Source organism: Triturus cristatus, chromosome 5_2, assembly GCF_964204655.1.
Source record: "Triturus cristatus chromosome 5_2, aTriCri1.1, whole genome shotgun sequence".
Classification (NCBI taxonomy): Eukaryota; Metazoa; Chordata; class Amphibia; order Caudata; family Salamandridae; genus Triturus; species Triturus cristatus.
In genome coordinates, this window is record NC_140588.1 from 196,010,095 (window position 1) to 196,023,007 (window position 12,913).

At 44.3% G+C, this 12,913-nt stretch overlaps 1 protein-coding gene across 2 annotated transcripts in view; it reads left to right on the top strand.

The window, feature by feature from the left end:
- The window catches only part of GCM2 (GCM transcription factor 2), a 58,729-nt gene that overhangs the window by 26,731 nt on the left and 19,085 nt on the right, over positions 1-12,913 (top strand). For both annotated transcript variants that reach the window (XM_085606979.1, XM_085606980.1), the window contains exon 2: positions 12,622-12,874. In XM_085606979.1, the coding sequence (XP_085463105.1) occupies positions 12,622-12,874 (253 nt within the window). The remainder of the gene's footprint in view (positions 1-12,621; positions 12,875-12,913) is intronic.

A 12,913-nucleotide genomic window follows, 5' to 3' on the forward strand; every position in this document is an offset into this window, starting at 1 on the left:
GTAATAACGATTTAGAAAAATCATTGAAAGTGCCCTCTATGAGTGCACTGGTATACAAATGGGCAGCATCTTTGAATCTTTTTTTTACTTTTGTAAAAGCCATTGCAAAATAGCCACCTATGCATGCACATGTGCAGGCAGTGGCGGCCTTCTTTGAATATTTTTTACTTTTGTAAAAAACATTCAATAGTCGCAGAAGCATACCTAGTCGTGCATAAGAAGTCATTTTTAACATATTTTATAACCAGCGACGGCCCGTGTAGGGCGTTTTACCGGGGCGGTGACGTGGGGCAGAGGAGGGGCAGGGTGGGGGGTTGCAAAATGCGGCATACGGCCAATTGCAGGTAAGTTACGAAAAAAAGAAAGAAAACAAATTTTGTTACGCGCGCAGCATCGCATTTGGCGATGCTGCGCGCGCAATAATTTTTTTTTTCTTTTCGTAACTTACCTGCAATTGGCCGTATGCCGCATTTTGCAACCCCCCACCCTGCCCCTCCTCTGCCCCACGTCACCGCCCCGGTAAAACGCCCTACACGGGCCGTCGCTGTTTATAACGCATTCAAAGTTGGCTGCCCATGAATGCGCATGCTCCAGACCTAATGAAGTAACCTAGTAGGTGAGAAAGGGACTTATGGCCAGATGTATGAAGGTAAGTGTTTGCGATTACCAAGTAGTGAATTTTTGCGATTCGCTATTTGGTAATCGCAAACCGCAATGTACAAATCTGTGTTTAACAGGGGTCACAAATAGACCTTCCTCATGGATATTAATGAGGTAGGTTTCAGTTTGTGACCCATTGAAAATCACAAAAATCACAAGGATGGTGGCTGCCTGGGTCAGCAGACCACCATGTCTGTGATTGATTAACAATAAAACTATTTTTTATAAAAATGTAGCCAGTTTTCCTTAAAGGAGAACAGGAATGAGTTTCAACAAGAAAAATGAAAAGTTTTAGATTCATTTTTAGGTCTCGCCTACGCAACGCACAAGCGCTGCTTTAGAGACCTTTAGGAATCACTCCAGGCTTTTCTTCAAACTGGTGCATGTTTTGCACTGTTTGCTATTGGTACTCGTGCATGTCTGGCGTTTCCCTTGCGGGAGCGAGCAGCAGCGCCATATGTTAGCAATTATTGCGCCTGCAGCTGCTCGCTCCCGCAAGGTAAACGCCAGAAATGGACTTCTGGCTGCACGCCACTGACACCCCTTTGAGTGGTGTCCTCAGCGTCGCTTTAAATTTCGCGGCCGCGCTTGTCTATTAGCGCTTGTTTTACCAAGGCTTGTTTAGGACTGTGCCCTGGCTGTGGCCATTAGGTGCACGCATCTGTGTGTGTGTGTAGGTACGCATGTGTGTATTATTATGTGTGAATGTGTCTCCCCTCAAACAAACAGTATCGATCCTCGTGAGTATCGATCTATGCCTATTAAGGACGGAGGTAGTCCGGGCTCTTCCTGTGTGGGCTTTGTTCAATCGGTTATCACAGCGTTAAATAGGGCCCTTTCCCGAATGATCCCTTCCCCTGGGACCTAATGTCGAGTTTGGGGTCATAATGACACCGCTGACCTTAACCTGTTCACCAGATAGGAAACTTCGCATTGTAGAGAGCGTCCTCCTCCATATGCAGCCCCCGCCCATCCTGGCGGCACCTCGCCTCTGATCACCCTGGCTTCAACCAGCCGCAGCCAATGCGCCCTTTTTCACTAGAGATGTTTGTTCTGCTGCAACAAAAGGGAGCCTGAATGAACACTCGATTAATGCATCTTATCTACCTCAAACACAGGCCCTTCTTTTCATCACGCTTCAGTGTGGCATTTTGCAGAGGCTGGAGGGTGGCCGGAAGTGTTCGGCACCCAGGACACTGGCAGCAGATACAAGCTGATCTTGCATAATGGAGCCTGCCAGGCTAGGGGCATTTATGACGTGATTTACCGATCGCGAGACGTTCCTGTGAGAAAGACTCACGTCCCCCCAGTGATGGGCCAGTAACACTCCCCGGCGGTTTACTAAACAAGCATTTGCAATGCAATAGGTCTCGCATTTATAAGAGTTTGAGCTATTGGCATTGTAAAATTACAATGCCTTTTATTTATGTTTTGGTTTTAAAACAAATAAAAGGCATTGTCATTTACAATGTCAGTAGCATAAACTCACATAAAAGCAGTGTGCGGCGTGCAGCAGTGTGCGGCGTGCAGCAGAGTGCGGCGTGCAGCAGTGTGTGGCGTGCAGCAGTGTGAGGCGTGCAGCAGTGTGCAGCGTGCAGCAGTGTGCGGCGTGCAGCAGTGTGTGGCATGCAGCAGTGTGCGGCGTTCAGCAGTGTGTGGTGTGCAGCAGTGTTTCGTGTAGGAGTGTGAGGCATGCAGCACTGTGTGGTGTGCAGCAGTGTGCGGCGTGCCACAGTGTGCTGCGTGCAGCAGTGTTGTGCAGCATGCAGCAGTGAGTAATGCAGCAGTGTGCAGCAGTGTGTGGCGTGCAGCAGTGTGTGGCGTGCAGCAGTGTTTCGTGCAGCATTGTGCGGCGTGCAGCAGTGTGTGGCGTGCAGCAGTGTGTGGCATGCAGCTGTGTGGGATGCAGCAGTGTGTGGCATGCAGCAGTGTGCTGCGTGCAGCAGTGTGTGGCGTGCAGCAGTGTGTGGCATGCAGCAGTGTGTGGCGTGCAGCAGTGTGCGGCGTGCAGCAGTGTGAGGCGTGCAGCAGTGTGAGGCGTGCAGCAGTGTGAGGCGTGCAGCAGTGTGTGGCGTGCAGCAGTGTGTGGCATGCAGCAGTGTGTGGCGTGCAGCAGTGTGAGGCGTGCAGCAGTGTGAGGCATGCAGCAGTGTTTCGTGTAGCAGTGTGAGGCGTGCAGCAGTTTGCGGCATGCAGCAGTGTGCGACGTGCAGCAGTGTGTAATGCAGCAGTGTGTAATGCAGCAGTGTGCACAGCAGTGTGTGGCATGCGGTAGTGTGCGGCGTGCAGCAGTGTGCGGCGTGCGGTAGTGTGCGGCGTGCAGCAGTGTGTGGCGTGCAGCAGTGTGTGGCGTGGTTTGTAAACAACAAGAAAAGCGGACATCAAAGGAAGGGTGGGAGGGAACGAGCATATGGGGTGTGAGTTATAATGAAAGTTAATTGTTGTAAGAGGGGATGCAGGAAGTGAGGCCGAGCGCGCGCTGGCGAAAGCAGTCTGCTGCTTTCAAGTCCGATGCCAGATGCCAGCTTCGCGCTTGAATGCCTCACATGCACTGGCCATAAACCGCATTCCTAAGGTCTTGTGCCCCTTACTAAATCTCTCTGATTGCGTGAGGCGGCGCACGTGCAGGAAGTAGCTGGTGGCAAATGGAATGCACGTGGTTGTGCGCATAACCGCCACCCGATCCACCTGGGAAGCCTTTGGGAGCATTTTCTGAAGCCCCTACATACGTCTCGCTGGGCGAGCGCTTACGCGATAGCCAGGCGAGACCTAAAAAGCATTTAAAAAACAGCCAGAGGGCGCATATGAATATGAATTGTTATACCTGTGACCACGCATGAGCGAGAGAGAGTTCTTTTACTAGTCTTACAATTTAGGACTAGTAAAAGAAGTCTCTCTCGGACATTTAGTGAATGTCGCGCTGAAGAAACAGTGTGTCTGGGACGAAAAATTTATTTGCCCGCACACATTGCCTATACAGGTCGTCAATGAGTTATAATAAAATGTACACTTTGTTCTACGGGTGCCCACTATTATTCACTATTTCTGTTTATGAAACGTTGATTAGTGTGACGTGATAACACACAGACAACAGCGCGTAAAAAGGACATTTTAGTGTAAGATGTCTGAACCTACAAACTTGACAAGCAGCTCGGTGCTGTAGACTTAAAAACACAGCCTAGTCCCTTTAAAATCAAAATATAAACTATTGTTTTCTCCCTGGCGAAGACCATCTAAAATAACCAGTATTCAACTTCCGTGCCTTTTTGCCTCCTGAGCTCAGAGTGAGTCCCTCATTACGAGTGGCCCTGGAAACAGGCAGTTATTCCCCCAGCCTGATTGAATAACCGGTTCTGGGGTACCAAAAAAATCCGTCCCATAACAAGTTGGACTCTGAGGGCCCTGTAAGAAAGGAGATATTGCAAAGACTTTCAATTGGAGAAAACTCCTTGTTGAAAGTTAACATTTCATCATTCTGGTATGGCGGTAACTGCTCTTATGCCTCACTCCAACCTGAAGAGCGCTGAATCAAGGAGTAGTATAACCTGGTGGAGAAACTGCAATGTGTCTTATCAGAGTGATTATTATACGGACCAATAATTGAGAGAAAAGCGAAATAAGCGCCTTAATCTTAGCACTGTTAATTCGTGTTACATTTACCGGGTAGTTCTGCTTTGTGACACCAATAATCTGGCTGCTCGAGGCCTCTGCTCAGTGCGAGTTTGGGGGCATATTATTAAGCACAGCGTTAACATTATCGCGGCAGAAAACTGCTGCTAAAGCTGCGATAATGGGCTTGATAATATGCCCTAGAGAATTCCAATAGAAGCCCAGGTTAACACCAGAACATGGGCTTCTATGGGAGTTCTCAAGGGCATATTATCAAAACCCATTATCGCCGCTTTAGCGGCAGTTTTCTGCCGCTAAAGCGGCGATAATTTTAACGCCATTTCTTGATCATATTCCCCAGAGTTTGTCCCGAGCGTGTGTCCTCGCTCCCGGACTTGCTCACAAGTCAGCCCTGGCGCGAGGGCGGCTCCTGACTGAGTGACGTCAGCAGGCCTAAGACCTGTGTTACACGCTCAGCCTCCTGGACTCACTCTGGCACCAACATTGACTCTGGCAGTTTGAAAATGCAAAGAACCAGGCATGTGGTCAAATCCACTTTAAAGTGATGTGACCGAACTTTCAAACATTGTCACCAGCTGGCCTAGTCACCTCACAGCGTATTGTAGTATTTCCCCTCCTGGACTAGTATGACCCTCCTACGTTGTCCTACCGGCTCAGTGCAACAGTTTCTTTAGAGCCTCTTGACTCAGTTTATCCATGCAGAAACAAACTTTCTTTTCTATGAGCCCTTCGTTTAACAAACTTCTAATAAACACCAGACAACATTTTTTGTTGGACCATCTTACCAGCAAAATTACTGAAATTGTTTTGGCAAAAAATATAGACAACGGTGAGGTCAATGGAATCAGATTTGTGGAAGAGTTCTTGACATGAAAAATACAACAAACTGATTTCACAGCCACCACTTACTTACATGCATAACGTTCCTCAACAGGTAAGCAGCATTGGTAAAAAATGATTAATTACTTTAACTACTGTTCACCACCTGTAAGACATTTGGTGTAGATCATGTGGCTAATATCTGACATGGGTGACTAATGACATAGAGATAACAAACATTGGCATAGCCAATAGGTCTCGCCGTTGTGACCGTATAAGTGTTTAGTTATCCAGCACAATATCCTTGGTGCAACAACATCAAGTGTTGCATGGCTAAACACTAATAAGGTCCCTAAGGCGAGACCTATTGGCTATGCCAATGCTTATTTAACCCCTTCAGCGCGGCGCGGATTACCGCGCTGTGCTGAAGGGTTCGTGCGCGGGCGGGGCCGTGACGGTGCGGTTCCGTCATCCGCACAGCGCGACCGACGTGCATGACGGAACCGCTCTGTCACGCGCATGGAAGGGGTTAAGAGTAGGCAGTGGTCCGTGGGGCCAGTCCTACTCTTAAAAAAAGTGTTTACAAACATTCATAGAGGGAAAGGGGTCCCTTGGGGGTGCCTTCAAATTTGCAAATGGATTACCAGCTACTTGAAGTAGGCAGTAAAATGTGAATGTTTTGCGACCGCATTTCAGTCACAAAACATTCACACATACCACTGCTATTCGGTATAAGAAAGGGATGCCCTAAATACGCCCCTTCCTAATACCGAATCTCAAACCCATATTGCGATTGAAGGAGGCAGTAAAATGCATATGTTTTGCCACTGCATTTCATTCACAAAACATTCAAACATACCACTGCTATTCGGTATTAGAAAGGGACGCCCTAAATACGCACCTTCCTAATACCGAATCTCAAACCCAAATTGCAATTAGGTAACAGAATCGCAAATTGCCTCTTTGTACATAAAAAAATGCCTTTTTGAGTTTGCAAATGGCCTGATTCTCCGTCCAATGTAGTACAAGTTCCATAGGATACAATGCATTTGTAATACAGCGGACGGAATAGCCGTCACATTTGTGCGCCAAGATCCTAATCAGGCCCTTAGTTAGCACCGAACACCCCACGCTATTAATGCGTCGATCATTGGGAGGTATGTGTAATGCGGTGTCTATGACAGGCACATGTTATGCACTGTGACATGCCATTTTGTTGCAGTACATTATAAAGAAAAGCAGCTCAGTAAAACACAATTAAAACGTGGGTGTGTGTGCATTTAAAGTGCATGATAATAGAAGAATCGTAAATAAGTGCAAACACCAGACCTATATTAAATCAATACAGTTAATCTGTTCCATTTTACAACAGTGCGCAGAGAGAAAATATTGAACCCTAGGCAAGAAATTCAGACCCTCCCCTCTTATTATAGTTGTGAACTGCAAATATGAGGTCTGAGTTGCATGTCTACATGTACCTTTAATAAGCAAAATATGGCAAAATGCAGGAAAATTAACGGGAGAGTGTGTGGGACAGAGAGAGGAAGAAGGCCAAAAGAGCCTTATATACTAAAGCCAATGTTTGCAAATCTAAAAAAAAAAATATTTAATGTGTTAGGAGGTGAGTTAGCCCTGTTGTTTGCCCTGGACGTGTAGCTGTCTAGAAAAGTATTTGAAATATGTCTGGTTACTGTCTTACAATGTGTCTGAATGTCCCCCGATTTGCCCTGGTATTTACTGTAGTGTTTATGCTGCGCAGACACTTCTTACCAATCATATAGCAGCGCAGGGCGTCGCTATTAATGGCACAGCAGGTGCAGTAGCACCGGACTCAGGGGTGAGAGGGCCCCTCTTCACTCCAATGAGTGGCTGTGTTTTATTACCAAACTAGGCGATTGGGTAGATGGGGGACAATGTCTTTGCTGCACCAAGGCCCAAGACACCCATGCTACGACTACGCCATTGCATCAGCGGATCTTGTTGAACAACAGAATCTCTTAAAGAGTCTCCTTCTTTATGGACCTTCCTATGGGCTTTATCAAATGCAGTACCATGGAGTCTTGACCGAGATGGCCAATGCTGATGGCATATATGTTTCTCTTCCATTTTAAAACTGCTTTTTAATCGTATTTATCTTGTGATAAACGTTTATAGTGGATGCAATGTTACCTAGCGTGTATGTGTTTCTAATATATTGACTATTGATTGCCATGTTATAGGGATGTTTTATCTGAAATATACTTCCTTTGCAGATATCCTCAATATTTCTCATGGCAGCATGCTTAAAACATACATCTCTAGGAGACATCAAACAAAGGTTCTGCGAGTGCCAAGGTTTCTCTTTAAATGGAAATAAAGTGGCCTACTCACTCAAGGTCATTATAAATAACAGTGTCTCCAGCCCTGAACTGCCTACAAATCACTGCTTTCAGCTGCGTTGGTCTATTTAGTTCAATGAAAGTGAAACAAGACTACAACACCAAGAGTTCAGCTATCACACAAAAGTCCAGAACTGGAAACAGACTCCTTAATGACCAGGAAGGAGGTGCTCAAACCAATCACAAACCAAAACCATGCACAAGATTATAGGACTGGAATACTGGGGATATGTACAAACAGACAACTGAAATCACCTTAGCAGTGGCGTTTGGCAGCTGACTGTACAGGGAAGACTAGAACTTCAAAACGGCCCAAACTGATTGGGTGAACTATCTAAAGAAGGTTGGAGTGGGATTCACAGTAATTGCACTTACAAGACTGTGCTTACATGTTCGTTTTTAAATGTTTACTTGTATTGCTTTTAGTGGCTGATTAAAGTATCTTTTCACTTGACTGTGCTCAGTTCTTTTGATAAAGTGGCAAGTGGCACATGTACTTACTACATCTGAAAGCAATAGAAACTTTTAAAAAAACGATTTTATAAATAAGGACTTCAAGGCCTTCTTTCACAATGATACAAAATCAAAAAGCACTCTAAATAAGCTACATTTTTTCTTAAATCTTGGTCTAACTTTGCCCCACTCAGACACCAAACAGCATCTGCTCCTGAATTACTTTCTGGGCAGATAGTCCAGAACTTTGCAGTTACGTGTGCTGAACTTGTAGGGTGCAAAGTAGTCTGTCTCCCGTTTGGATCTGTGACTCAGATCCGAATGTTTGAAAGCTCAAGAGCTCAAGAGCACTTAAGTAAAAATTGTAGCACTTCTGGCAGCGTTGTGACTTAAAGATTTATAGGTGAGCAATATTTATTGGCTAGTCCAACTGTGAGCTATTTGCTACAAGAATAAAACTTCAACAGGACCTTCTGGAGAATGTGTCCATTGTCATTGGGTCCTGCCTGGTCCTTTTTTCTAGCCTTGCCTCCATGGAAAATATTTAGTTTAAAAAAGGTGACTAAGTCATAACATAAAACTTGAGAGATAAGGAAGCAAAATAACCTCAGTTGTGAGAGGACCTTGGTGGATACAGCTTTCACATTTGTTCTGCTCTGAGCTTTTGGCATCAAAACTCAGGGCTTCAATGGACTCTGAATTCAACATATCTGACCTTCTTGAGTCATTATTGGCAAGAGCATCATGTCTTACCCCTGCAGGATTTTTACCTCCAAAAAAACGGCAAAGTTTGAACATGTAGCTGTTGATTGGGGTACACTGCTAGGCTTTACATGACCTACATTACACCAATGTTGAGCTGAAAGTACTCATAAGACCCGGTCACCTGTAACCCATAGACTATCATTGACTTTGGCTTTCCTCATTGCTTTCTATAGTACTTTTGCCTTTTCTTTAAAAATTAATAACACCTGATCACTTTTACCAATTTTTGTAATTTGGTCTAGTTTTAAACTTTACATTTGATTCCTTTTTACTAAACTGCTTTTACTAAATTAAATTGTGCATATGCCTGTTTAATTTCTTGACTTTTATGTTCTTTTGGACAATTGCTTCACACTGATTTTTTTCTGGGAAAAGCTTGTCAAAATTGGACAGACAGCTACTGGGAAGAAGTCCAGGATTCCACAATCAGTCCTCCTTTTGGCGGAATAAATTAGCCGTCAAAAAAATATGCCTCAGTTTGGAAAAAAACTGGAAACTCTCTTTAATCACTATTTTTGTAACAATTCAGATACCCACCTCTCCCAGTTTCTTGTGTAAATCCCTTTAATCTCCTGAAATGTGTTCCATCTCTTCAATGTTACAATTCCATCTAATGAACTAATATTGCATTCTAAAGAAAATCAACTTTCTCTATAGTTTCTATTATGTAAAGTGCATTATAGCCTTTGTAGGGATGGCATAAAATAAAAAAAATAGAAATAAATCAAATAAATAAATAGCATTCCACATGGGTTGCCATGTTAGGTTTGCAATCTTCTGGTTCGGCCTGGGAATGTCGGGCAATATTTTTTCCTCAAATAAGTTTGGGATTCTCTTTTCAATACTGAAGGGGTAGATCAACATACAGTACCTGGTGCCTGATTTTAGGGCTAGCAGATGTGGGGCATCTGCCAGAAGAAATGGCGGCGGAGCCCCTGCCTGCCAACGACACTGTTCACCTACCCTGTTTAGAGATGTAGGAACTGCAAGGTTTTTGATGGCAGCACCTCTAATGGCTTGACGTAAAGGCCTGTCAACTACTGGACTGCCATGTCATGTGACGTGAGCCTGCCCTATTTAGAGCAAAGTGACCATCATAGCTTTCCTTATCAAAGACTACCATGCAAGATGTTGTCCTTGCACTTAAGAATATATACTTGCTACAGGAAGGAAAATTGCTAGAGGAATTAATGAGGGTAGACCATACAGCGTTTTTTTAATAGTTATACAATGAGGTCCTGAAAGTTGTATTCTATTTTTGCTAGCTTGATGTATTGGATAAAGAATCAATGCTATAGTTTTAAAAATATTACTAATCTCCTTGTTTGTTTAAATTGTAACTAAGAGAACTCTTTTCTGACTTTAAACATATTTTCGACAAACTGTATGAGGGTACTTTATCCTTTTTTGATATATGATCACCTTGGACACTCCCCCTTTTCAATATTTGGATCTGTGCTGTTTCTAATGCCAGAAACATTCCAAATGCAGTTATCAGTACAGTTGATAGTGATATTGTTGGGGGGGGGGGGGGGCTGGTGGTGACGAAAGAGGGCTGGCCTGCTCTCTTGCTCTAAATTCCATGAGCTCCCTAGGAAAATAAAGCAGCATCTGTTTGCTATCTTGTCAGTGAAGGACTGCAAACTCTAGGATATATCTCACAAGAAAGTAATGTAATAGAAAGAAAGCTTAGACATTTCTTTCCTTAATAGTACAGGAGTAGAATGCCACTGCGCCAAGCAGGGTGCCTTTAACACCCAGCTGGTTCTTGTAGGAGGTCTTGTGACGTGACAGACTTCAATAAGGTCCACAGTACAAGCCATATTCGAGAACACTAACAACAAAGCCCTCCCTCTCAATCCTGACCACATCAAATAAAAAGTTTCTGAGGCATCCAGCGATGTCCTGAGAGGGTTTCAAAATCGGGAAGGGACATTGGATGTACAAAGTCTCCATTCACAGACAGGAAATTTACTCTATATAGTGGCAGCTGCTACAGAATGAGGGTGGTAGGGCAGGGGGGAGGAATTAAACAAAAATAGAAAACTTACCTGGTGACGCCCTCCGCCTCTCCTCTGTCCTCTTCTCTTCTGACTCCCAGCAGCACGGAAGCACACAGGCTCCCAGGCTCCCCAAGCCAATCACAATGCTGCTGTCACCAGTGATCTCTGAGTGTGAGATGCCGGAGGATTCAAGAAAGCACGGGCTGCTCCTTGTTTTTCAAAAAAGACTAATTTATTACGCCTACATTCAAGTTAGCTTCTTCTTATCTCCACCCGATTCTTGATATATCCGGATCGTGTGGAGAAAGATTGTTCCCTACAACTTCACAACCAAATACGCCTACAATATAGGAATGCCCTTCATTGGCCTTCATTCAACAGACACTGGGGTATAACATACCCGTTTATTGAGGTCGCCGACAGTGATTGAACCTAAGACTTGCCGATTCCCTTCGAGAGATATTTCTCTATAAAAGGTTGTACACAATTGATTTATAGTCCTGATGAAGACCCCATGGTGATGTCCTCTAAACACACACGTATTCAAGGGGTCGAAATGTTGAGGTTTACTATATAAGCGTTGTTACCCAAACAGACAAACTAAATATTGAAGATGATACACCCTAGGTCTATTCAGGACTTCTCCATTGTTAATCCAACGCTTCACAATCAATTTATGTCTTATGTGTCATATTTGTAATATATTTTGTATATAATATTATTTCAGTCACTGTTTCTGTCACCAGTATTGTATATATTGTTTGGTGTTGATGTGTACATTGTGTATCAGTCCTATTGTTTATCACCAATTTCATAAGATATATGATTTCCTTTAATATATCGAATAACACTTTTTAATTTATTTGAGTCTTTTGTTTGCATATATGGTCAGTGTTGTGGTTTGTTTAATCATTAATCGATGGTCCTTCCTCTGTGAGGACAAAGTACTAATCAAAACGGTTACTTTTGTGGCAGAACCACTGTCCATATACCGTCACCAGCATGACAGCAGCGTCGTGACTGGTCTGAGCGGCCTGGTTCGGCGCTCAGACGGAGTGGGAGCCTGTGTATGTTCTCCACCAAGGCTATGCAATACAGCTGGGTTTAAAATGCTAAGTGCGCGTCACTGTTTGGCCCACCCAAGACGGCCGGCCAAGTTGCCATCCACACTTAGAGAGAGCCCACCACTTCACCCCCTGCTCTGGCCAGACCCAGCGCCGCCCTGCCCCTCACTTGGAATGTAAACCAACTGAGCCAGCATGGAAAAATAAAATGATAATATTGCGTTATTATAATTTTATTTTTTCTTTTGGAACTGGTCACAGAGCAGTGGGGCAATCCTCCTCCACCTTAGCGGAGGAGCCGCAGCTGCCTTTGAATCCCCCATGTAGTATCTGCTCCTCACTGGGTGACAATGTGAAAAGAGCCAGTATCATGTAACACACTGTGGCACTGCTTGAGTAGGAAGGTTTGTTGATGTCAGCTCTTGTCTGACAATGGAAAACATATTACAGTACTTGAAGAGCTCAGTGTACTTTATATAGGGCAAAATGAGCAAGCACTCACACAAGAGCCTCTCCTCGCACCATATAGGATCATGTTAATAAGCCGTGCATTGTAACGTCAAAAGATTGAGGGTGACCACCTCACTCCTGATCATAACACACTGTATCTCCAGCAAAAAATTTATTATGCTAGCACTCAAAAGTACAAGACTGAAAACAATGACTGTAAGGACTTGAAGGTATGTTTTCAGAAGGAAAGATGGACCAGGATTTGTTGTGTTTCCTTAAAAATTCTCAAGCAGATGCCTATATGTTTGTAGGATTCACTTTGATTATTTTGTAATAAATTTAATTTTGGCTCCCCACTGACAGCTGTGTCACTTTTTTTTTTTGTCCTGCCATCTTCAGGACCTGAAGCAATTTGATGCCTTCCAGGAGTGGACCGATGGCTACGTGCGTTTCATTTACAGTCCCGATGACAAGAACGCACAGCGCCACCTCAGCGGATGGGCAATGAGGAACACCAACAACCACAACTGCCAGATCCTTAAGAAATCGTGCCTTGGTGTGGTGGTCTGCAGCAGGAGCTGCATGCTACTAGATGGTAGCAAACTACAGCTCCGACCAGCAATTTGCGATAAAGCCCGGCAGAAACAGCAAAGTAAGAGAGACTTCAATGGCACCTGCTATATTCTAGCTG